The sequence below is a fragment of the Tinamus guttatus genome, unplaced genomic scaffold (assembly GCF_059628265.1).
Source record: "Tinamus guttatus ecotype Peru unplaced genomic scaffold, ASM5962826v1 Tinamus_guttatus_pri_ptg000530l, whole genome shotgun sequence".
Taxonomy (NCBI): domain Eukaryota; kingdom Metazoa; phylum Chordata; class Aves; order Tinamiformes; family Tinamidae; genus Tinamus; species Tinamus guttatus.
Window position 1 is genome coordinate 1,400,901 of NW_028289064.1, and position 23,151 is coordinate 1,424,051.

General features: G+C 37.4%; 1 protein-coding gene across 1 annotated transcript in view; it reads left to right on the plus strand.

Moving 5' to 3' along the window:
* The window catches only part of PARD3 (par-3 family cell polarity regulator), a 435,290-nt gene that overhangs the window by 284,264 nt on the left and 127,875 nt on the right, over positions 1 to 23,151 (plus strand). The window contains 4 exon segments of the mRNA XM_088534020.1: positions 683 to 831; positions 1,906 to 1,950; positions 7,775 to 8,002; positions 13,326 to 13,542. Of these exon segments, the coding sequence (XP_088390146.1) occupies positions 683 to 831; positions 1,906 to 1,950; positions 7,775 to 8,002; positions 13,326 to 13,542 (639 nt within the window).

Genomic DNA, 23,151 nt, shown 5'->3' on the forward strand with positions numbered 1-23,151 from the left:
AGAATTGAGTAACTCAGCCAAAATCAGGAAAGAAATTTTCAGAAGAGTCCCAAAACTGAATCCAACCCGAATTTAGTGGTAAAACCATTGTGGCGAATACTTGCTCCTTGGCAAGTAATAAATAAGGAAAAAAAAAAAAGTTGTTTTGTCATAGCCAAATTAAAACATTAAATATTGTGAAAATTTGAAAATTGTACAAGTGATATCACATATAGAGATAAATTTTATCACAAAGTCTTTAAATAAAGAAATTCGGTATGCTTCGAACAAGACAGATTCTGTTCATGCTTAAAAAAAATCTTCATTGAGAAAATAGATTTGATAAATTGCTATTAACAAAATGTGTTTGTTTCTCTTGAACAAAAGTGAACTCTTTTATTCCCTTTCAGACTATTCTTGTATTGGATCTGTATATACTAATGGCAATGTGTTCAGCTTTGCATTAGATTTGTACATATTTCATTAAAATTCATAAGTGAAGTTCTTGTTGCTTTTTTACTAGATTTTTTTTGATGCAGTAAAACAAATCCATCATGTGTAAGTGCTTACTTGCAAGGTTTTATTTAAAACTGTGTATTTTATTGTTGGTAGAAGCCACATGCTAAATAAATGCTTTACTCTGCAGACTGAAAGGTTGCGTGATCTTGATAAATGTTTGCATGATTTTTCTCCCTTCCTACAGCACTCTTAGTCCAGATGTTGATCCAGTGCTTGCCTTCCAGCGAGAGGGTTTTGGACGCCAGAGCATGTCAGAAAAGCGTACAAAGCAATTTTCAGATGCCAGTCAGTTGGAGTTTGTTAAAACACGAAAATCCAAAAGCATGGATCTAGGTAGTGAGTGATATTTTTTCAATTGTTTTATTTGAACCTGATTTTAATGTTGTAAGTATATCAATCTTGTAATTCGAAATACATCCTTTATCCTGCACATAAAGTCTGCTGGGGTGAAGTAAAGTGTTCTCAACATGAATGGCCAAGCGGTTGGTCTATTGGTCCTACCACTTGTAAATGTCCATATGTTTAAATAACATAGCCCTATGGATATGTGATTACACGTAAATATAAGAGATATTTGCTAAGATGGAGGTGTGAAATGCATTTAGCTACCCATGTAGAATATCTGCTTAAAAACGTAGCATGCTGTGGTTCTGGATAGACAGGATTATCCTTAGTTATAATGTAGTTAGTCTTAAAAATCCTTGGTGGTTTTTCACTTTCCATAAAGTTTTTAATTAAGATAATAGAGATGCAAGTAGTTTTAGGAAGAGTTTACTCATACTTAGAAAATGAGTCTAGTCTGGCTTCTGGCTGAGACCCAAGTTTTATAGTTATTTCTGAAGACCTATAAAGTAGTAGCAACTAAGAAAGTCAATCAACCATAATTCCTTCTTGCTTATAAAACAATTGAGAATAAGCAGTTTCTAACAAATGCATCTATTTTTCTGCCATTGAATTTAGATTCTGCACTTCAGAATCTAGTAACTTACACAGTGAGTTTGAACTGTTTGCCCACACGCAAAGATCAGTACTCAGCATCATAAAATATAATTGGATTTGTTGTAAATAATTGTAACTAGCTTAACTACAACCCTTAATTCACCACCCCCGAGAGGGCAGTCAGGTTGGTGGTGTTCACTTGTCTTGACTAGCTGTGATGTGCTAACGTGTAAATAACATATTGTAGCTGCCTGTGATGTGAACATGACTGACACTGCATGAAGGTTACTCGTTTGCTGCCATTCCTACCCAGAATGTTTGCTTACTGTGGCAGTCTATTTGCATGAAGTGTGACATGGCTAAGGTCCCCCCCCTAACTTTGAGGAGTATATAGAAATAGGGAATGTTGGATGCATGTGGGGCATGGGCACTAACTGGGCTAACCGTTATACATTTACCTTTTAACAGTAGCTGACGAGACTAAGCTCAGTACAATGGATGACCAGAAAACAGGTAAGAATTGACAGTAAGGCTGTTGCTATAGAAACCTTGGTCAAAGCAGCTTACCACAATTACAGAACTGCCAGTCAAATTGCATGACAACATGAATATTCCAATCCTTGCATGGCTGCTTTCTGTTGTTGTGAATAATCAAGTTGTACTGAAAAAGAAAATTCTCCATAGAGATAAATATCTAGGGTAGTATATTTAAACAGGTCATACATACGACTGTAGGTAGACACCTGTTTCTACACTTCGAGCTCATAAATATTCACAGTTGTATTAATTTTTGTCCTTTTAAATAAATCTTGGAAAATCTCCTAGCACAAACTAGCATGCAGAGGGATAAAGTAGAGGAGCTGCATATTTGGCTATTAACTATGTGCTTGAAAATAGTTATTTTAATTCCCAAACTGCTGTCTTTGCATTAAGTGGTCATCAGATCCGTATTGTGAGCTGAGCTGAAGATTATTAGTGCACTTTGATTTGCCTTTGGAATTAAAACCAAGCATCACTGCAGAACAAAAGAATATGTAAATAGAATCTTTTCCGCACACCATAGATTGTAACGTTTCACACAATGGTAATGACAAATAGCTTTCAAAGCATATTTTTATTAGTAATTAAAATAATGCACCAGCTGCAATTATAAACCTTTATGATTTATTAATATGAGTTAGCTTTTGACCTTTGGAATGCTGTTTTAATTAGGCTAGATCTAAGGAACACCAAAACATTACTTAGCTCTAATTAGGAACAATTCACCTTTTTAACCTGAAAATATTATTTATTTTGGTGTGATTTGGGGAGCAGGACATTCGATGCAGAATTTATGATTAATGTTTCCCAATTGCTTCTGTTTAATCACATTTTACATAACTGAGGAGCTTTAAGAAAATCAACTGAAAAAAATCTTTTTATTAAAATAGCTGAAACTTTCAGTCTTAAAATTGTACAGAATATGGCTACAGACTTGCAGCTTCACAAACTGAGTACATGAAATTAAAATGTATGGATGTTTTGAAAGGATTAGAGCCATCAGAGCCTGAATGTATGAGCTGAGTTAATGGCTATGGAAAGAAACACTGTTTGGCAGCTCCCTTCACCATTGAGCACTATTCTTACAAAACAGAAGTTGCAGATAATGCTAAGATTTATTGTAAATTATTTTTCATTTTCTTATTGGCCTGCTCATTGGGATGGGATGCAATTAGGATGATGTAAAATCTATGTGTATTAGAAAAATATGATGCTTAGATTTAAAAGTTCATGGTGCTTTTGGTAGTATTTATAGAATATAGTTTTTCTGTATGTGCCACCTGGATTAAATTCCTTAAAGAGACAAGTCAGACAGCTTGGGTTAAAGAGCGTGACCGTAACCATCTGGACAAAGCAGTTACATATTTTGTGTGCAGCAAGCTCAGTGGCTGGAAAGAAGGGAAAATACCTTTTACTGTACTTCCATTTTATTTATCTTGCATGCTTTTAACCAGGTTTTGTATATAAACACTGGCTTTCTCCCATTACTGAAGATGGATGGGGTTGTTACACAAACTACTTACTGTAATTTGGCTTAAAAATTGTCTGGTTATAAGCAAAAAAAAATGCTTCAAATGTGTAGTGAGCTATGTTTTGATGAACTCTAGAAACAAGAAAATTTCGCCATCTATTTATTTTTGGAAAAATAAAACCAAATTCTGTTAGAGACTAAGTTCAGCTTAATAATGCTGACTGAAAACGAAAGTGCACATCTCACCAGCACCAGTTACTGTAATAGATTTTTAATTATTTTTCTTTCTACAGTTCACTAGAACTGCCTAATCCTTGCAGTGTTTACAGTTCATTCTAGAGGTTAGAAGTATACTCAGTAGCAGTTGAGCATGCCTCATTTATTGAGTCTTAAGTGTACTATAGTCCTGCTTTTTTTCCGTGTACACCTTGCATTTTAAAAGTCCACTTAATTTATTTGCAATATTTAATTTTAAAATAATCTTACTTTTGTGAAAGGGAAGCAAAATTAAGCTCCTTTTGGTAGCAGTGCAGTTTCTTGCTCTATTCTCTCCCACCTCCCCATCCACCCAAAACATTGCTCCACTATTGTCCCAATTGAACTAGAAATAGAAGAATTTATCAAATCCAGTGGTGCAGATGTTAAGATGCAATGGATTTGACTCATTGCTTATGTCTTTTAAGGATGCGTTTTGGAGGTAGTCTGTGTCTTTGCGATAGTGGACTAGGCCAATAGGGAGGCAAGTGTTTGGTACAAGTGACTGCTGACATTTAATATGAGAATTAATAAAAAATATGTTTCAGTTGAAGCTAATATAAAAAATATGTCTCTAAATTCCAGGTATCTGTTTCATAGTTTCCTTGAGTTAGGAGCTTAGGAGTAACCCTTTTTTTCTTAGCACTGATTCTACTTTAGTTGCATTTACAATTGCAAGATAAGCCTTCTTAAAGAAAGGAAATGGTCATTTTAAATCACTTACAAGTAAGTGCGATGAGGAGCTGGGTGGCTAAGTGTGCACTGAGGGGAGGCCTATGCATGTTCTACAGCAGGAGTAGTGCTGGGTTGCAGGTGGCTGAATCTGCCTCAAAGGGTATTTGTTAATAAAAATGCTGGAAAAGAAAATTCAAATTTTAAAATGGAATCCCTTTCATCCCTCAGTCAGGTACAGACACTTTCAGAAGGTGCTTCTTTTTTATTTTCTCTTTTAAATCCAGGTGTCAAAGTAGAAGTAGAGCGCATTCTGAGTAGATAACATTTCTGATGCTTGCTGCCAGCACTGTGAGGTCTGGGAGAATATGTTAACATTTTTGTATTTAGAAAACAAGGTTTTGATGTGACTCATAAATTTTAAATAGAATTCATTTTAAAGAAAGTTTTCAGTTCTTTACCAGATTATGGGGAAACAATACACTTTTCTGGCTGGTGAACTCACTCAATTTACAAGGAGGCTTAACCATTCATTTTGAAAATTGTAGCTTTGCTTTGAAGAGGCCGTAGAAAATAGTGAAGATATTAAAATATACGTAGGTTTATGATCACGGTTCTTAAATTGCTTGTGAAAGAATATTTAGCTCTTTCAAATTCTGCAACCTGTCCACATTTGTGTCCATGACCACCCAAGTTCAATAAATACTCCTATCATTTCTGTAGTCCATTATTAGTTTTACAGTACTCCAGGAACATTAGGTCATATCCCATCTAGCTTCTCCTTTGGGAAAGCACAACTTACATAAATATTGTTCTCACAAAGATCTGTGTTGGGTAGCAGGAAATGGAATTTTTTTAATGTTCTTTATGAGCATAAATGGGCACATAAATGCTTGCTTTATAATTACTGTTTACAAAAAGAGCCATTCAGTAATTAGGAAAAGATATATGAGCATTTCATTTAAAAGATTGCAAAGCAGATTCTGGAATAAGGAAGTTTACAGTAAGTTGCCATGTAAGAGGATACTCTTTCCTTTTGTATATAAAGTCAAATCTGTCAAACAACTGGTCTTGTATTTTTTTTCCTTTCAAAATGTTATGTTCCTTTTTTTTTTTCTTTTTTTCCCCCATGTCTCAGGGGCTAGTTTTAACAAAATGGAAATATTTAAAATTAAAAAATAAAAGTGAATTCATTTTATTGCAGGCATTAGTGGAGGGATAGCAAATTTTGATATGTACTAGAGAAAGAACAGTTTTGGAGAGCGCTGCCTCTGCTGGAGTTATTTTATTTGCTAAAGAGAGAGAGCAGTGTGTAAAATTGCTCCCGTTAGCCCCCAGCCCATGCTCACGAGTGCGGCGAGGCTGCCGTGGAGCTTGTTTGCACAGCTGGGAAGTCGCCGGAGCTCCCTGGTCCCAGCTGTGCAGAGCCCCAGCTCCGTCCGTGACCCTCGGCCCCCACCAGAAACACGCTAGGAGCGAGGGGGAACTTCTAGGAGACGTGAGGTCTTCAAAAGAATTTTTCCAGTTTGTTGAAGTGTGTTTAATTCCAGCTGAGGGTGCAGACAGCAGGACCCTGGGCTTCTGGCTGGACCAGACTGCTGGATATGTGTAGAGCTACGAGAGAAGTTTGTTTTGTTTTGTTTCCAAATTGTTTACAACGTCATCTTATCCTTAGGGCAGCTAAATGGGAATATGTGGACACCTGCTCTTTGATTTTATGTGAGCTTTATTTGAATTAGTTCAGCTTAATTTCTCAGATTTTTAAACGCCTTTCTCAGATTTTTGAAAGCTGAGTGGGAAGGGAAGGCATTTGCTGCCCTGCTCCGTGTCCTAGCATGGTAGCAAGGAGCACAGAGACCCGCCGTGCTGGTCTCGTGCAGCCTTCGTGTAGGTCCAGCAGCACCACTGACTGTGAGATGAGCTGGGTTTAGCTGTGTATGCATTTTTTCCCATTTTGTATAGGGTGGTTAGAGAACTGACTCTCTCTCCCCTTCTGACATTGACCTGAATAGGGATTGACTGCAGAGGAGGAGAAGCTTGATATTATTCTGATAGAAATACTCAACAAAGAAAACACCCCTTTATGGCATTATTCACCCCAGACCTTGCTTATAAAGCTATTGTTTAATGGTCTGGTGTTCTGGGGGGCTCTGCTCTTGGCTCTGTCTCTCAGCTCTGTCTCTCATGGCTGGCTGTCTTTAGTCGCTCAATCTTTTTGTCCCTTAGTATGTTGAGAATCAGATGAGATGGTTAGAGCCCCTTACTGGGGACTGCCATGGTCACAGCCTCCTTCTGGGCTCAGGTGGAGAAAGAGGGTTTCCCCTGGTCTCAGTGAGAGCCGTCTTCTTACAACTTCAGCAAATCTGACAATGATGAAGTTGGCCCACCTCATCTTTCCCTCCAGCTGCAGTTTTATCTAGCAAATCCTCTGGAAAATCTGGTCAAAAGTATTCTGCAGTTTAGAACAAAAACACTTCAAATAAGTGAATTTGTTTGTCTGGGATCTCTCTCACAATTTTAGCTATAATATAAGATCTATTTATGTACTTGGATGCCAACAGCAAAAGCTTGGCACCCCATCCACAAACTTGAGCAGGGAAGGCTGGGTAGCGAAAGGGTTTTGTAGGATGCGGTCTAGGACTTTCCTGGCATCATCTTCACATACTGCAGCGATAAGCAGTGCCCTCAGCTGTAGTGCTGCCCACACGTTGACGTGATACCTGCCAGAACTGTGTTTCTTTTCCAGCTGGATATCTGGTATTGTAATTGGGTTTTTGCCACAGACATTTTTTCTGTACAAATTTACAAAATCCCAGCAAGTCAACTGATATTTTTCAGAAGTGTTTCATTATGAGATTGTTAGCTATTTGAAGCAAGTGTTTAAAACTCAATTAAAACCAAACAACCTATTACTTGATGCTAGAAATCAAGCTACTTCATAAGAACTTTGCTCTGAACACAACAGGATTCACATCCATAATACATTCGCTAATTGTGCAACACTTGCAAGTACCTATGTAATTTTCAGCTCAAAACAAAAATAATTATTTTGATTGCCAGTTATATATGTATCTCTGGTGTTTTATCAGTAATATTTTTAAAGCCCAATGATTACTTTATCATCCAAATTGTCAAAATAGTGGTAATAGATATTGGTATCTTTCATCTGATTTGAAAAGCCAGACATTGGTAACATTGTCGGTTTTGTTGACTGTTACTTGACATCCTCATTCACTTCTGAGACATCAAACCTGCACAGAACTCCCTACAGATTATTGAGAGATGATGTGAATAATCTTAAGTGTGTCCCCAAAGACTTTCACGATGAATATGCGTAATCAACCATGCAGTTTTCCTTACTAATTCTAATTACTTTTTTTTTCCCCCTAAATCACAAAGGTTCCCCAACCAGAGATGTGGGGCCTTCATTAGGTCTGAAGAAATCCAGCTCATTAGAAAGTCTGCAGACGGCCGTGGCTGAGGTGACTTTGAACGGGGATATTCCCTTCCACCGCCCGCGCCCCCGCATAATCCGAGGACGTGGCTGCAATGAAAGCTTCAGAGCTGCCATAGACAAGTCATATGATAAACCCGTAGCAGATGATGATGATGAAGGCATGGAAACTTGTAAGTAAATTATTGCTGTACATAAAAATTTTAATACAGATGAATTCCTTAAAAGACAATGAAAAGTAGTAGAAGATGATTTTAATATTTTAAATGAATAAGACGAACTTGTCATCAAGTTTACTCAAGCATTTGTGCTTCGTATGCATTATCAGATTGTAACACCCTGCAGTTTTCTTCCTTCCTAAAATAAGGGAATAAGATTTTCCGGAGTGTTTCTATTTAAATAACTTACTTACTCTGAACGTTTTCTGTAAAACTGCTTATTAATTTATTACTGTAAATTAGCAAAATTTTTAGGTAGCAGAAAAAAACCACACTGCATTCAGATTAAAATTATGTGTGTATCTAATGTGCTAAAAGAGCACATTTGTACTGTCTGGGGGGAAAAAAAGAAATCACTGTCCTTTAATTAGAATGAGTAAGGCTGGCATATCTAATAAAATATAAAGTTAATGATCAGTTAATGATTACCCACCCTAATGGGCATTCATTTACATTTTCAGTTCTTTAACCCCAAGTATGACCCAACATGGGGAGAATGTCATTAACATAAAAGAATGACTTCAAAGCTAACCTTATCATTATTGAACTATATGAGAATGGGCTGGTAAAATGACAAGTCATATGGAATGAAAATAGTCTGAATGGTAAATTACCTCTATCAGAGGTTGTATTAAAATTATTGAATTTTTAACCTTCATGTTGTATTATTTTCAACTTGTCACACACCAGCAGATTTTTTTAATCAACCTGCAGCTAGTTATAAGTTTATGAATGAAGATGGTGCCAGAAAAGTTTAAGTAAGTGCTAAAATATTTAGCCTGAGTGCTGGCAGAAAAATTTTGAAAGGGATTTTTCTCTCTTTTTTTTTTTTTTAATTTCAGAAAGTCTATTTCATAAAGTGTTTTTTGCTCTAATATTCTGTTATAAGCTTCTTGTGTAATCACCTTTCTTCCATTTTTTGGAACTCTTCAGGCTTTTTTAATTTGCCTGTTTCTAAAAATATTCTGAGACTGAAATGAAGGACATTTTGCCAGTCAGGTTTCTCAAAGATAGTTATGGACAAAATTATTTTTGCTTTGCTTTTCCAGCACCTAGCAATTTCACGCAGCAGTGAGGCTAAATGCTGGCCTGGTGCTGCTGGCTGTCAAATCCATTTCTGACCAGTAGAAGAATGGGCTTCAGAGAAAGTGTAGTCGTCCTGATCCTTCTCCCCAGTGCAAGTCTGTCGTCTTTTGGGATATTAGGCCACATTTTTCAAGTAGGCCCGTTTTGGTGTGAGCCAACGGATAATAACATCCTGTTTTGTGGCATCAGATGTCTGAGACTTATCCAGAAGTTACAGATGGTTTAACCTCATTTGATCAAAAATACAGCAAAACTGTTGTCATGAATCACTTTTAAGGTGATTGCTATAGGTTTATTGGACAACTGCAAGGGCTTTTGAGCGTAGTGATGCAATGCATGTAGAGACTAGCATGAAGAGGGGAAGCCAGGCCCAGCTTCTGGCTGCAGTCGAAATGCTCCAGGATATGTGCTAGTCTGTGCAGATGCAGAGGTCTAGAACTGACTGACTGTGATCTATCCACGGATTATGGGAGAGCACAAGTGATCTCAGATCTCACAGAATAAAAAAGAGCTGAAAAAACTGTGACCAAGCTATGTGCAACCGGACAGGTCTATCTATAGGTAACATTTTTCCCTTAAAGCTACATAAAATGTGTAAAACTGCACATTTTGTTGAAATTGCATGTATTTTAATAGATTCCATACATTACAATGAAACACCTAGGAATGATATAGAAACTTGTAGTGCAAGGAACAGCGAAAGAGTCAAGCAAATACAGTAAGTGGGCTGGACAAAATGCGCTCCTAGGAACAGCCCAGGTGCCCTCTGGGTTCCCCCCTTCTGGTGGTGGTGGCTGGTGGAAGCTGTGGAGTTGGCCTGGCTCTGTGAGACCTGGAGCAGAGCGAAATGCCCAGTGCTGGGGCTTGTCTTTCTGAGATCATGGCTGCATCTGTGCTAAAATTGCAGTCTGCTCAATTTTAGGTGAATTATATGAGGCCTCAGGTTCCAGAGAATCTGCCAAATGGTGTCTTCAGCTGGGCAAAGTTTGGGCACCTTTGAATATACAGAAGTTAATTCAACAAGCTGTTCATAATGTAGCTAATGGCTTGTTGCTGCCATAACTGCATGGCCTGAGTATTTATTTTATTGTATTTAATTATTCTGTAATTGTTTGGAATTAAACTGTGGCTTTCTCTCATTACAAAACCCAGGCAAACATGTTGGTGGTCAATTTCCTGGTGCCCATGAGGATGGATTCGTTTGTCTTGCTTGAGATTTTTTCCCTTTTCTCCCTCAAATGTTTCAGCGTAAAGAGTGCTTCTTTCTTCCATGCAATGACCCTCTCTGGATAGCAAATAACAACATTGGTTTATATTTTATAGAGAAATTCTTAACATATCCTCAACTTGTATAAGAAAGCCATAAAAATACAGGTAGTGTCTCTGGCATAGAGGCGGATTCTCTTTTTTGAACGTAAGAGCTGTCTTTGGCACAATGTGTGATTGAAATTGCTAAATGTAGGATGAAAATCAGAGAGCAAGGTCCACTTCTGAGAAAGTATTTTATGTGTTTGAGAAGCTGCATCTCAGCAGTAATGACTGTGGTGAGGTAGCATTTGTGGAAAGGTGGGGGTGTTTAGCTTTTACAGATCATTTTTCCTGTTTTTTTTTTTTTAGCTTAATATTTGAAATAGCTGACTGGAAGCAAAATGTTTATCTTTAGTGTGTTGAATGAGAGCAATGCGTTTGAATTGGGAGCGATCGGCAAAGCTTTCTAATCTTTTGCTGAATCTTAATTGCTAGTATCTACCGCTGTATTAAATATCACAATAAGAGGCCGAGAAGCTTAGTGGCAAAATAGCTTCACATTAAGTAGCTTTGATTCCTCATGTGCATCTTTTTCAGTTTATGGCCTAATTAGGAGAATAGCTTCATAATACCTGTTTCTGTACTTCTCTTTAGTACAGTTTGGCTCATGAAATTACACTAGCTTTCAGCTTTAATGGATCTTGAAAGTATACCTCAATTTAATTTTTTGGCTTTGGTGTCCTGGAAGAGGAGTTGGGGGAGCTTGCAGGAAAGGAGGGAAACAACAGCAACAAACAAATGCAAACTGCCTTTTGCAGCAGCCTGCTGCCGTTACTGCAGCTTAGCAAAAATAAGTTTCATTTGTAGCCTGGGCTTGAATTTTAATTGGGCAGCATTTGCATTTGTTCTAAACACTAGTAATTAGGTATATGTTAACTTCAGAAGGATTGTGCTGCGTAAAAGTGAAACAAGTTTCATGTTGTGCCTTTTTAAGAAAATTGAAAATCTATTTATGCTGCTAGAGATGCCAGCATTTATTCCAGGAGAACAGGCCTGCTAGTTCACAGGGTTCATTCTGAGCTAAGGATTCATTGTGAACGAGCTGTGTATGATAGACGAATATTTATTGCAACACAGTAGCAGAAAGGAGGCAATATTATTTCCATAGGATATGCAGAATAAATGGTAAAGGAGGAAGCATTGTTATGACAAGTTGTTCAGCAACTCCGCATAGAACAATACACTTAGTACATGTTTAGGATTAATGTATTGTCATTTTGAATATGAACAAATTCGTTCATCTTTAAAATTCTAGCAAGTCTAAAGTAAACATTTGACTTAGGAGTTTGCCAATTTTTAATGCTTTTTTTTTAAAAAAATATATATTAATTTGCAGGCGCAATCATGTAAATGTCTAGTTGGTTCTACTGGAACAGATTGTAGCCATAAATTAGCATGCAAAAGAACAGAATCTCTATTCAAATGTGGTTTTCCACTACTCTTAATAATAATTAAATATCATTTGGAACTTTTAGAGACATTGTTATTAAAAAAAATATATAGCCAGTATAGAGGTACATAGAGAAGAATCACCATTTAATTTTCTAAAATACAATTATCTGAATATTAAAACTGTGCCTGAAATTGAAGAATGTCATCATCTGCTTAACGCATAGCAGTTCTGATGCTTAATGGCATAAATTGCCAGGATCGTTTTTTTTTATGTTGTTTTTTGTTTTTTTTTTTTTTTTCCTTCTGGTGGCTTGTTCTTCAGAGTATTAGTTAAGATTCAAAAATAGGTGTTAATGCTGAGTTTTATCTGACATGATATGTTGTTCTTGAAGTATATTTATGTGATCTTCCAGAGTTGGAGAATGTTTGCAGAAATCTTGGGACACTTGGTGAATAAGAACAGTCTCTTCTCAGGTCTGTGTATTGTTGTAATACGAAAGAGTAAAGAGTTTGGTGTCTTGCAGGCAGGTATATGACTGAGTGAAGAAAGGATGAGCTGTGGATTTTTCAGGTTCAATGAATTATTTGGAAGGTGCATATGAAAGATGACCAAGAAAAACAAGTTTCAAAACTACAAAGATATCTACATGTAGGAAATTTCTAAAGAAATACACATTTCTACTGGTTGTAGAAAAGTTTTTGAGATTTTCAGATAAAACAATAATATATATAACTTTTTTATATATATTTAGATAGTTATGTGTATAAGAAAGGAAATCATAGGCTACTATAATTTTTTTTTAACCTAAGTGAAAATAATGGCAGGATTCTGATCCATGAGCTTGAAAATTGTCATTTCTTTCTCAGTGTTCTATTAAATCTAACCTTATCTGAGGTTGTCTTAGATTAGAAGCAGAGAAGAAATACATTTTCATTTCTTAAAAGAAGAAATACCTTCCCTTCTCTTTAAAAATGTTACCTGTCCATTGGATAGTATCCTCTCACCTAAACCTCCTAGATTGTGCTATCTCAATCGGTGTTACTGCTTTGGAAGAATAAAAACCTGATGTGTAATGAAGTTTATACTGCTCCTGGCAATAAATTAGAGGGGAAAAAAAAAAAAAAAAGCTGCTCTGCTGTTATTTCTTGCAATCATTCCTAAAACTCTCCTTAACAGAGCTAAATACTGAAATGAAGGGGCAAGTTAACAACCCTTTATTAATTCTTACATTATTTACAGTAGACAAATTCTGTTTTGCAGAATGCTTTGAAAAGGTAAGTAAGTTCCTTGCTTTGGAGATTTTAAGCTTCGTAATAGACATGAACATTTTAGGAAAGCCCAAAATGAGCAGATACTTATCTTGAAAAAATGACATATTTTGCAGTTATGCCTATATTCTTCTTCCAAATACATTCTGTAATGTTCTGGAAAAAAAAAAAAAAAAAAAGCTTTGTTCTTATGCCACTTAAGTGCCTTAATATTTACTTTCAGTGGAGGAGGACACAGAGGAAAGCTCAAGATCTGGTAGAGAATCTGTGTCCACAGCAAGTGACCAGCCATCCCACTCCTTGGAGAGGCAGATGAATGGAAGCCAAGATAAAGGGGACAGGAAAAAGGCTGGGAAGGAAAAGAAGAAAGATCGAGATAAAGAGAAGGAGAAAATTAAGGCAAAGAAAGGAATGCTGAAAGGCCTGGGAGACATGTTCAGGTAGGTGCTATGTAAGAATAAACAGTAAGAATGATTTATAAAATGAAGCTTCATGTTTTAGTTTCTCATTTATATTGTGACCATTTCCTGAGGCCATGCTTTACTATACAGATATGTACACGATGTGTATAGGCTCATCTCTTGTAATTTCTAAGTTTGTTGGTAGTATCATGTGAAGGAAGAAGCTCAGAAGGGAAGGGAAGCAGTTGGCTAGTGGGCTGAAAGAGCTGCAAGGGAAGTATGTTTTAAACATTCAAGCTGCCTAGTCTTGGAAAGAGTCTTTGGTGACGTGTAAGTAGTGCATGTATGCCTTGACACGTCAAAATTTTTTGATTTTGTTTTCCTCTTACACTGTGCTGTTCCTAAGCTCATACCCCAAATGTTATTAAATCAGGCTTTATCTTTGCTTTACTATTATGTCTGTTTGCTACTGTGGAAGCGTGATGGGAAAGAGATGAAACAGTTTGAAATTGAAAAGCAGCATGTTCATCTCCAGGAAAACAGAATCTAAATAAGGTTATGTGCTCTCAGAACCCACAGCCTGGCAAAAGCCTTTTTTTTTTTTTTTCCTTTCCAAGCTGCAAAAGATCGGTGAAAGCCTTGATTTTACCAAGCACAGAGTTTTTTTGGAAATGACATAAATGTTCTGAAAGGAGCAGGCTGCTGAGGGACACCCTGCTGCTCTGAGTACGTGGTGAAACGTGACAGGCAATTTTGATCATTTGTGGGAAGGGGTGAGAGAATAAGAAGATTGGTCTTTATTTTAGCTAGCAAAGGTAAATAAATATATTTCTAAAACAAAATGATGTCAAGACAGTGTCAGTTTTCTTTTATATGTGCGGTGGTTCATTATTTAAATGTGAAGTGAAATATTAGTATCACTTTAAAGGTTTATTAAAAGTGATTCTGCACTGAAAGCATCTAAGTAGAGCTTCAGTTAACTTATTTCCTGTTATGTTCTTTATCCCATAAAACCTTAATTGAAATTGGGTTGTTGCTCAGGAGTTGTTCCATGTCTTTGGATCATATTGCAAAATTTGTTACTTTTATATTTTAAAAAAGCTAGAAAATACTGGTTATATTTAGAAATTGCAAAATAATGTCAGGTTATTAGGCTGTATATGCCATGGAATACCAAAATAAGAGTCACACACTTCAGATAGCAGGAAAGTGCTTCAGCCTGGTCAGATGTAAATCCCACAACAATATCCCTATCTTCTTAGTGTTTGCCTGCCGAAATTGAAGAGTTCTGCTGTCAGTTAAAACCTGGGAGTTTGAGCCTGTGATCTTCTTCACATTGTTCTGTAAGATGTAAACTCTCATAAAACTCGAGTGGAGAGTTGCACTGAAAACTCAGTCCCAACATTATTCACTTGAATAGAGACTTAAAAATACAAAACCCAGACAGATTCTTTCCTGCAATCTTAGCTATTTTCTACAGCTCTGTTTCGTGATTCTTTATTTCTAGTATAAATGGTTATCACAATAGAGATGACTCAAAACTGAGGCGAATGATATGTGCTAAATTCTGTGGAATGTAAGTAATTGATTGGGTAAAATGAGGGCTATCCCTTAAGTTGCAGTATGACACAGCGTCTACGCTGCTCCTTAGTCCTCAATTTTCTCCAAACATTCCCAGTACCCAGAGGTGCCGTGAGGTAGATCCTTCCTCTTGCAGGATTGCAGGTTTGCACACTCGGCAAAGTCCTGTCCAAGTAAAGGAGGCTTCATCTTCTAGAGAGCTGGGTTGTTTCAGGCTCTTCAGTTGCTTTCTGCCTTCCAGCATTAGAGCTTGATGTCTTGTATTTCCATGCAGCTTGGGAAGCTTTAGATGGCAAAAAGTGCAAGAGTGGAAATTAATACAATTTTTAATCATGCGCTTCCAGTTAAATGTAAAGTAACGTGACTTTTATAGTCAATGTAAGGCATTCAAAATCTTTAATTTGGAAACAACAGTAATTTGATGGATCAGAAAATCTCGTGATAGCTTTCTTTTTTGCTCTTCATAACAGCCAACATTTCCTTGAGGTATTTTTCCCCTAGCACCACTTTTAAGTGAACTTTGCTTTTCAGTTTCCTTAATTAAGGTGGGAGCAGTGCCATTGGGATGCAGCTTGAGTCCTCCTAGATCTTTAAATTAGCATGCACCTTGTCACCCACCCAAGAGAGGTGCTCCTGGCAAACAGGAAAATGCTGATTGAAGGAATTAAGCATTATGCCTCATTTCCACTCATTGCTTAGATTTCCTTTATTGACGTGTTTCTCTATAGTAGTTGAGAGGTGGGCTTTGTTATGTCTTCAAGTTAAGGTCGTACTTCTGCCTATAACATGTTTTGTTTTACTATTGATCTGACATATTTCATAGATGTCAAATAGCTGGTGAAAAAAAATTGTGCGATAAAAAATAATGATGACAGTAACATTTAAAATGCAAGCCATGATCAAAGCATAATTGGATGTTTTGGTGCTTGGCAGCATTGTGAATTCTTGGTACCTCTATTTCTTTTCTTCTCTTTTCACTTATTTCTTCCATTTCAGTGCCCTTAACTTTAATCTGTCTTCATTAGGTTGTATGGGCAAGAACACTTGTGGGACGGAATTACTGTTAACTGACACTTTATTCCAATGTCTGTATTTAGCCAAGGGGTTTTTTATTGCCTGTATGAAAACTGACAGCTCATAAAATGGAGCCTACATAACGTATAAAAATAAGGCTGCTTTCCGTCACTTAAAATCATAGGATTTGGTACTGGAATCTTCATTAAACTGTTCTTTAAGATGCAAACTCCCACTGGAGAATCCTAGGTTACATTAATGCTTCAGCATCTATTCATCATTTCCAAGAAATCCCCTGATGATTCAGATAGCACAGTATGATCGTAAGTAAATCTTTAAAATACTGACATTGTTTTACTGCTTTTATCAAACAGAATAAAGAGAGTAGGCATATCAGTGATCATGCACTGTGCGTTGCAGGGTGCAGTCTGCAGGGCTTCTGCACACGTAGCTCCCGTTATTTCCAAAGGCCCTTCACTCCCACTAGACCATGGACAATCTGAAAGTTCACCCTTCTCACTGTGAAATACATCTGTCTGAGTATGTGTGTATTTCTTTTTTTCAAATTGACATTTTAGGACAGAACAGATTTAGGACAGAACAGAACAGATACAAATTTGTCATTTGTCTTCAAAGTCCTCTTTCTGTACACAGATTAATATAGGATATAGGTGAATCTAGAAAAGTGTTGAAGAAAGACATTGGTCTTTGGAGTAATTCTGATGCATTAGTTTTGCTGCTGCTTGTGGGTGCTCCAGAGCTCACGTATACCAAAATGTTTTGCTTAAGATAAAACTTACAGGTATCGTTCCTGTGTTTTCCTCATCCCTTCAGTGGCATCTTATGTTATTCCTGTGGCTTTAATCACATCCAGGGGAAAGGTTGTGTTGTTCCTCCTTCTCCACTGCTGACATTTAAGTGGTGTCTGAGTGGCCACTGCCAGCTGATGAAATGTTTTTTTGGAAGCTGATCTGCTATTCTGTTGTTTTTTGTGTTTTGTAAGAAGCCTTGAACAGATGCTGTTTTGACATAAGATTATTTTTAAAAGTATGTTTAAGTGGGTTCTAAAATATATATTTATTCATTTTTAGTTCTGATTTTATTTCTAGAATAGATTTTGCTTCTTGATAAAATGAATCTGACAAAAATGATCAGTTGATAAATAAGTCATAGTAGTGGTGCCTATGAAGAAGGCTTCGCATGTTCCTCACAGTGCACCTATCATTAGTGCTGAAAGGCACACTTTGGGTTGATGCACTTCTGCTTGTGAGTTTTGACATTTCTCTGCTAAAAGAAGAAATAATATATGCCTGCTTCTTTTTCCCTCCACTTGGCCCAGTCACAGGCAGGGTTCATTTTTGAAAATGAGGCCTCTCAAAATGAAATAGGCCTCTCAAATGAAATAAATAGGGAGATATGAGATTGTTTTTAGTTTGTAGATTTTGGGTGATGAAATGGTAATGGTGCTCTGCTGTGGTGTATCTTAGCACTTAAGATCCCTAAATATCATTCGTGTTTATTCCCAGGGTACAAGTTCAGATATAGTTCTTAGATGATGGTTAAAAATGATAGGTCATAGATGGATAAAGTGGTAGCTCAATGTCTTCCCTCAGCTTCCTTGAGTCATGTGTAATTTTCTCTGTGACTGCCCTGAGCCGTGGTTCTGTAACACAGTGACTTCACATGATTATGTCACTTTTTTTAGGGTTTATTTTGATCTCAAGAAAGTTTGCAGTAAAACTTTCATTGGAGAGTTTATATTTGAGAATTCTTGTTTTATAATAAAAGAATCTTGTCTATCAGGTGGTCAGTGACAGGCAAGGGTATGACTGAGGAACATCATCTTTAAGAGAAACTGAGCCTTTTAATATGTTGCAAATAAGGACAGAGAAAAAAATAAAACCAAGCAGCTTTAGGTTTCTGTAGTAGAGGAGGGCAGGCTATCCAGCCATTTCTTGCTGGAAACACAGCTATTGGATGTCAGTGCATGATAAGCAAAATGTGGTGAAACAAATAGAAATCAACATGGGATAAAAGTGGATTTGCAGATACAAAAAGGTACCTCAGCTCAAACTGTTAAGGTAAAGTAAAGATGCTGAGCGAACATGCCCACGCTGTCCTATGCTTGAGTCTAGGCAATAAAATACTGCCTTTGGTTTTGGAGGTTATTTATGAAATCAATTTAATGTCATTTTGAAGTAATTAGAGATGAGTAATTAGAGTAGGTTATATGAAATAAATACATTTTCTACTGTAGAAATTAATATCTCAGTCTTACGTAAACATACCTTTTCAATGGGAAGCAAGCAGCGTGTGTGGAAATTTGTGGAGCAAGACAATATGCTTAAGATTAAACAGTGCCTGGGTGATGGTAGCATTGAAGACTTTATATTTCAAGATCCGGGCTGTAATGTTGTTGGAAATGTAAAGCTGTTATGTACAGTGCCTGCTCTTCAATTCTGTGTTGACTGCTGTAGAGTACAGGTGTGTGAATCAATGCACTGGATAGCCAATGCAAATGCAATATTCCCTAATTACCATTAAAATCTAATCCTACAGTTACATTTAAAATGATTTCTAGGAGCCTTGTAGTATTGTTTCTTCCAGTTCTGAGAGAGGAAATAGATAATTTAGTTTGAAACCTCCTTTAGCTGAAATCAGATATACTGCTGTCCTTTTTTTCCCTTCCCTGCCCCCCAGTCCAGCTGCTTCCAGGGTGCACTGAACATGTCCAGATTCATAAACATATTATTTGTAGTTTTGAGTTACACATTTCAACCACATTAGCCATCTGAGACCTCTGACTGGGCACTTGGGAGAATAACATACACAGATTACTTCTGCTTGTTACATGGCTTCCTGCTTGTATTGCCAACTCTGTTTTTCATTTAAGATTTCTCACCGTAATGTCTGTGAAGAGATGAAAAGCAAATCACAAGGGTTATATCATTGATTTAATAATTACCTTCTTTTTCTTTCATTTAATAACAACGTTCAGACTTTTAAGCAGCCATATGACATAAAGGTGTCTGAGTTACATAAAATACAGCTGAAGCATACCCCACTCAACAAATACCTCAAACTCAATAAAATAAAATCCATGGTCTGATTCTTGTCATTCAGTAGCTTAAGAAGCAGCAATCATGGCATTTTCCTTGGAGGGCATGACTAATGGGATCTCGTACCACTGAATGACACTTGCTGATCTCTGGACTTAGTGGAAAACATGGGAATGGCTTGCAAAACTCAGAAACTTTTTTTTTAGTGCTTTGTTCATGGCACAAAACGCAATAAATCTTCCATCTGAGAACAGTGACGAAAGAGGTTAAACACCTGTTTGGAGAATCAATTCAGACTTCAAAGATTGTTGCCAGCACCCTGAATTGCACCTGGATGGCTAATATCGAGAACATTACCAACAGCTTGCTCTGCTTATGGGAGCGTGCCATCCAAAACACTGAGCTGGGCCAGCTCTCAGCTGCATCGAGCTTGGGGCATTTGTGCTCTGGTTTTGGCCTGCTCCACTTCTGTAAGCCAAGTGGCGTAACTAAAGTGAAGTGCACATCTGCTTCACCTCTTGTGCTACCAGCTAGAAAACACGGGGCATGGGGCCGATTCGCCTTTTGGGGGCCCAGTCCTCTCCCTGCTTGCAAGTCGGATGCTCTTAGGGACCCACCTCCTTGTTTTACACTGCTCTGGGCTAGTTTGTTCTGATTTGTTTTCAAGTTTCGACCAGCTGCTGGGATGCATGGAATCAGAAAATTCTTTCAAATGAAGTCAGCCATGCAGCAAATTGTCACCTTTGATGCAGACAATTACCTGGGACTCTCACAAATGTATTTCAGAGCATTTTTCATATTCTTTACTTCCTTCTCCCAATTAAAAGTAAATAAAGGCCTGAAGGAGATAAGGTGGATTGAAAATAGCTTTTCTTTTTGGAAAGGCAAGCAATATGCCTTTCACTGTCTCTACACTTTCTGTCTTCCCTGTTTTCTTCTGACTGCTGTAATCAGTTGTTTTGAGGGAAATTATGTTTTGCTGCGGCACCCTGCAGTACCAGGCATCACACTTATTTATGACTAACATGTACTTGGGGGTAGTTGAATGGCAAATTCTTACTGCTAAACCAAACAACTTCACATAATCTGTCAGGGATTTAAGGAATGTGGCTTCATTAAGTGGTTAGTAAACTCTGTGACTTTTAAATGAAACACAGAAAGCACTGGTATGCAATCGGGAGAGATGGATTTGAAATGAGAGATTAACATAATCGTATGTGTCATTCTGACAGGAAACAGTGCTTTGTTCTTAGCACTGGATTTTCCCAGAGTAAATCTTGAACTTGTAAATCTGATGGGGGTGTATTGTGTGTTGTTGTTTTTTTTTTTATTTGAATCGAACCAGGGCTTTTGTTTCTAACATCCAGAAATAAGTGTCAGGATGACCCATTACTAGAGACAAGTTCATAGTAGCTGCTAACATATTCTCCCTGTATTCTCTCTTTGCTTGTCAGTGAGTTTAAATAGCAAACCTTTGACATCTACAGTGCAGCATCTGACTGCAAAGCGAGCGCGGAGCATGACAACCGAGCCTTCCCCGAGCCTTCCCAGCGCTCCCAAACATTTCTTTTCCAGACCTTGGTGTATGAATATAGAATGCAAGTGTCAAGGATGACACCCACTTTATAATCTCTGTAAAGCAAGCATTTTTCGTAGAGGAATTTGTTGACAGTTCAGAGATTCAAAGTCAATTTTAGTTTTAGCTTGTGAAGAAATAGGATTTTTTTCCCAACCTGATGTGATAATTGAAGACTACTAGTTAGTCAGTGTGTTAGTCCCTAGCAAAGTATGGTAAATAAATGCTGTCTTGAGAAGTGAAGGTCCTGTTTGATGAAAAGCTCTATAAATGATGCCCATTTCAATGTCCGTTGGAAATATTCTTTAGAGATTTTATTCACTACCAATAGCACTTGCATTTTGATAAAATTACAGACGCTTAATTTATACATCTTGTATGTTTAAAACTGTCTTCCTTCAAAATCTTCTATTTCCAAACAGGGATAGGAATGTTTTCCTGGAAGAAAATTAATGCAACTTAATATATTTTTACAGCAGAACATGTCATAGGCTATTATGTCAAGGTTACTTAAGCTGGTTAAGTTGGCATCTGTAGGAGACATGATCCTTTGCTAAGAGACAGAGCTCCAACTTGCAGTTGCATTTCACTTCTCATGAGCCATGATCTGTATCCACAATATGTTGGAAAGCTCATGCCTCTGTGAGGATTTCCACATGTCTCATTATTGTGCCGTAAATGATAATCAAAGGCAGAATTATAAAATATTTTAGTGAAAATGGCAAAATAAGTATAAGCTAGTATGATTTCTGGAATGGTATCTACAGGGTAACCAGAAATATTCTGTGAGTCCTCCCTGAGTTTTCCTGAATGTAATTGTTAAATAATAGGTAAAATACATTTGACTCAGAGAATCTTATTTCATCTTTTAGGTTGATGTTGTTGTTTTTAACAAAGAAGTCACAATTAAAATAAGAAAGAAGGACAGACGTTTTATAGAAAGATGAAGACAGAGGGTGGTGTTGGAAACACAGTGCCCACTGGGTTATGTGTGGCATTCCTCTAATTCGAAACCTGTGGTCAGTTCTGGTTACCTGAGCAAGGATAAAAGAGAAAAGTAAAAAAGTTTTACTTAGAAACAACTGGAACTAGAAACAACTGGACAGATGTTGAAAAATAGAATAATAAACACACAGAACGATGCAGATGTAACGGTTCCTATGGTTGGTCCAAGCCCTGCTCACAGCAGAGCAGCTTTAACGTTTTATCCGGTTTCAGAGGGTCATGTCCAGCCGAGCTGTGGGTGTCTCCAAGGACGCATGTTCTGCAGCCTCTCACAGCAGCTCTTCCACAGATGAACCCTAGTCCTCGCAAAAACTATTTATTTGTCTTATATTCAGAGGAGATACGGATAAGATATATTGAATAATCACTGGTACAGAAAATCTAAATCAATTAGCATCTACTTATCCTTCATGTGCAAGAAAAACATGTGAATATACAATGAGATACAATCCAAATTTTAAGGATTTCTGGGATGCTTGATTATCTGAGGGACTTCTGTCCTCACACTTCCTTGAACACCAGCATATAGGAAGTAACACTGCTGAGCTCTTGTGCTTGTGACTGCAAGACACCTAGTGTGTATTAAGGTTACAGGATAAGTTATTTGCAAACAGCATATTTTGCTGTGTTTCCATGCATTTGCATTTCTGCCTTTATTCAGCTTGTAGTTACTATGTTACCAAGCTTGAGCGGCTGCGCTAAAACCAAGTGGCACTTGATGTGATCCACTGAGCTAGAAAAGGTGATGATTTTCTTTGGAACTGAGGGAGAAAACCAGTTACAGATATCTTTTTACTATTCTACTCTGCACCAGAAAATGCCACCCAATTGGTAATTACAAACATAAAATTTGTGTTGCATTAATGCTGGTGTGCTCATTTTCATCTCAAACCACAGCTGCCAAATAAAACCTCCAGTATTTGTAGTTCAGGAGTCACAGGAGAAGGTAATTTATGTTGCTTTTGGAGGGCGAGAAGGTGTTATTTAATTCTTGTCATGTTCAGCAGGTTCTAGAGCTTAACAGAAGGTAAGAATGTGGCCATAGCAAGCTGCAGTACCCCTGCAAGTCCCTGTATCCTAGTATGTTGGCTCTGGCTGTGGTCAGTAGTGGGTGTCAAGGGCAGAGCACTTGAACAAGGCAATTGTATAGTGCTTCTTCCCCAGTCTATTTTCTAGGCACCCGGTGATCTGCAGCTCAAGGATTCCTTGAGGAAATGATGGTGCCTCTTTGTTCATGTAGAAAATACGATGTGCATATTTGTGTCCTTGTTCTTTTACTGATAGTTTGATATATATTTACTTAATTTCTAATGCAGTATATCCCTGCAGAGTTTTTTTTCGAAGATCATATAAAGTTACTTGTGTGTCGAGAGACTGGTTTTACATCAGCAGTGTGCAGACCTGATTGGAATG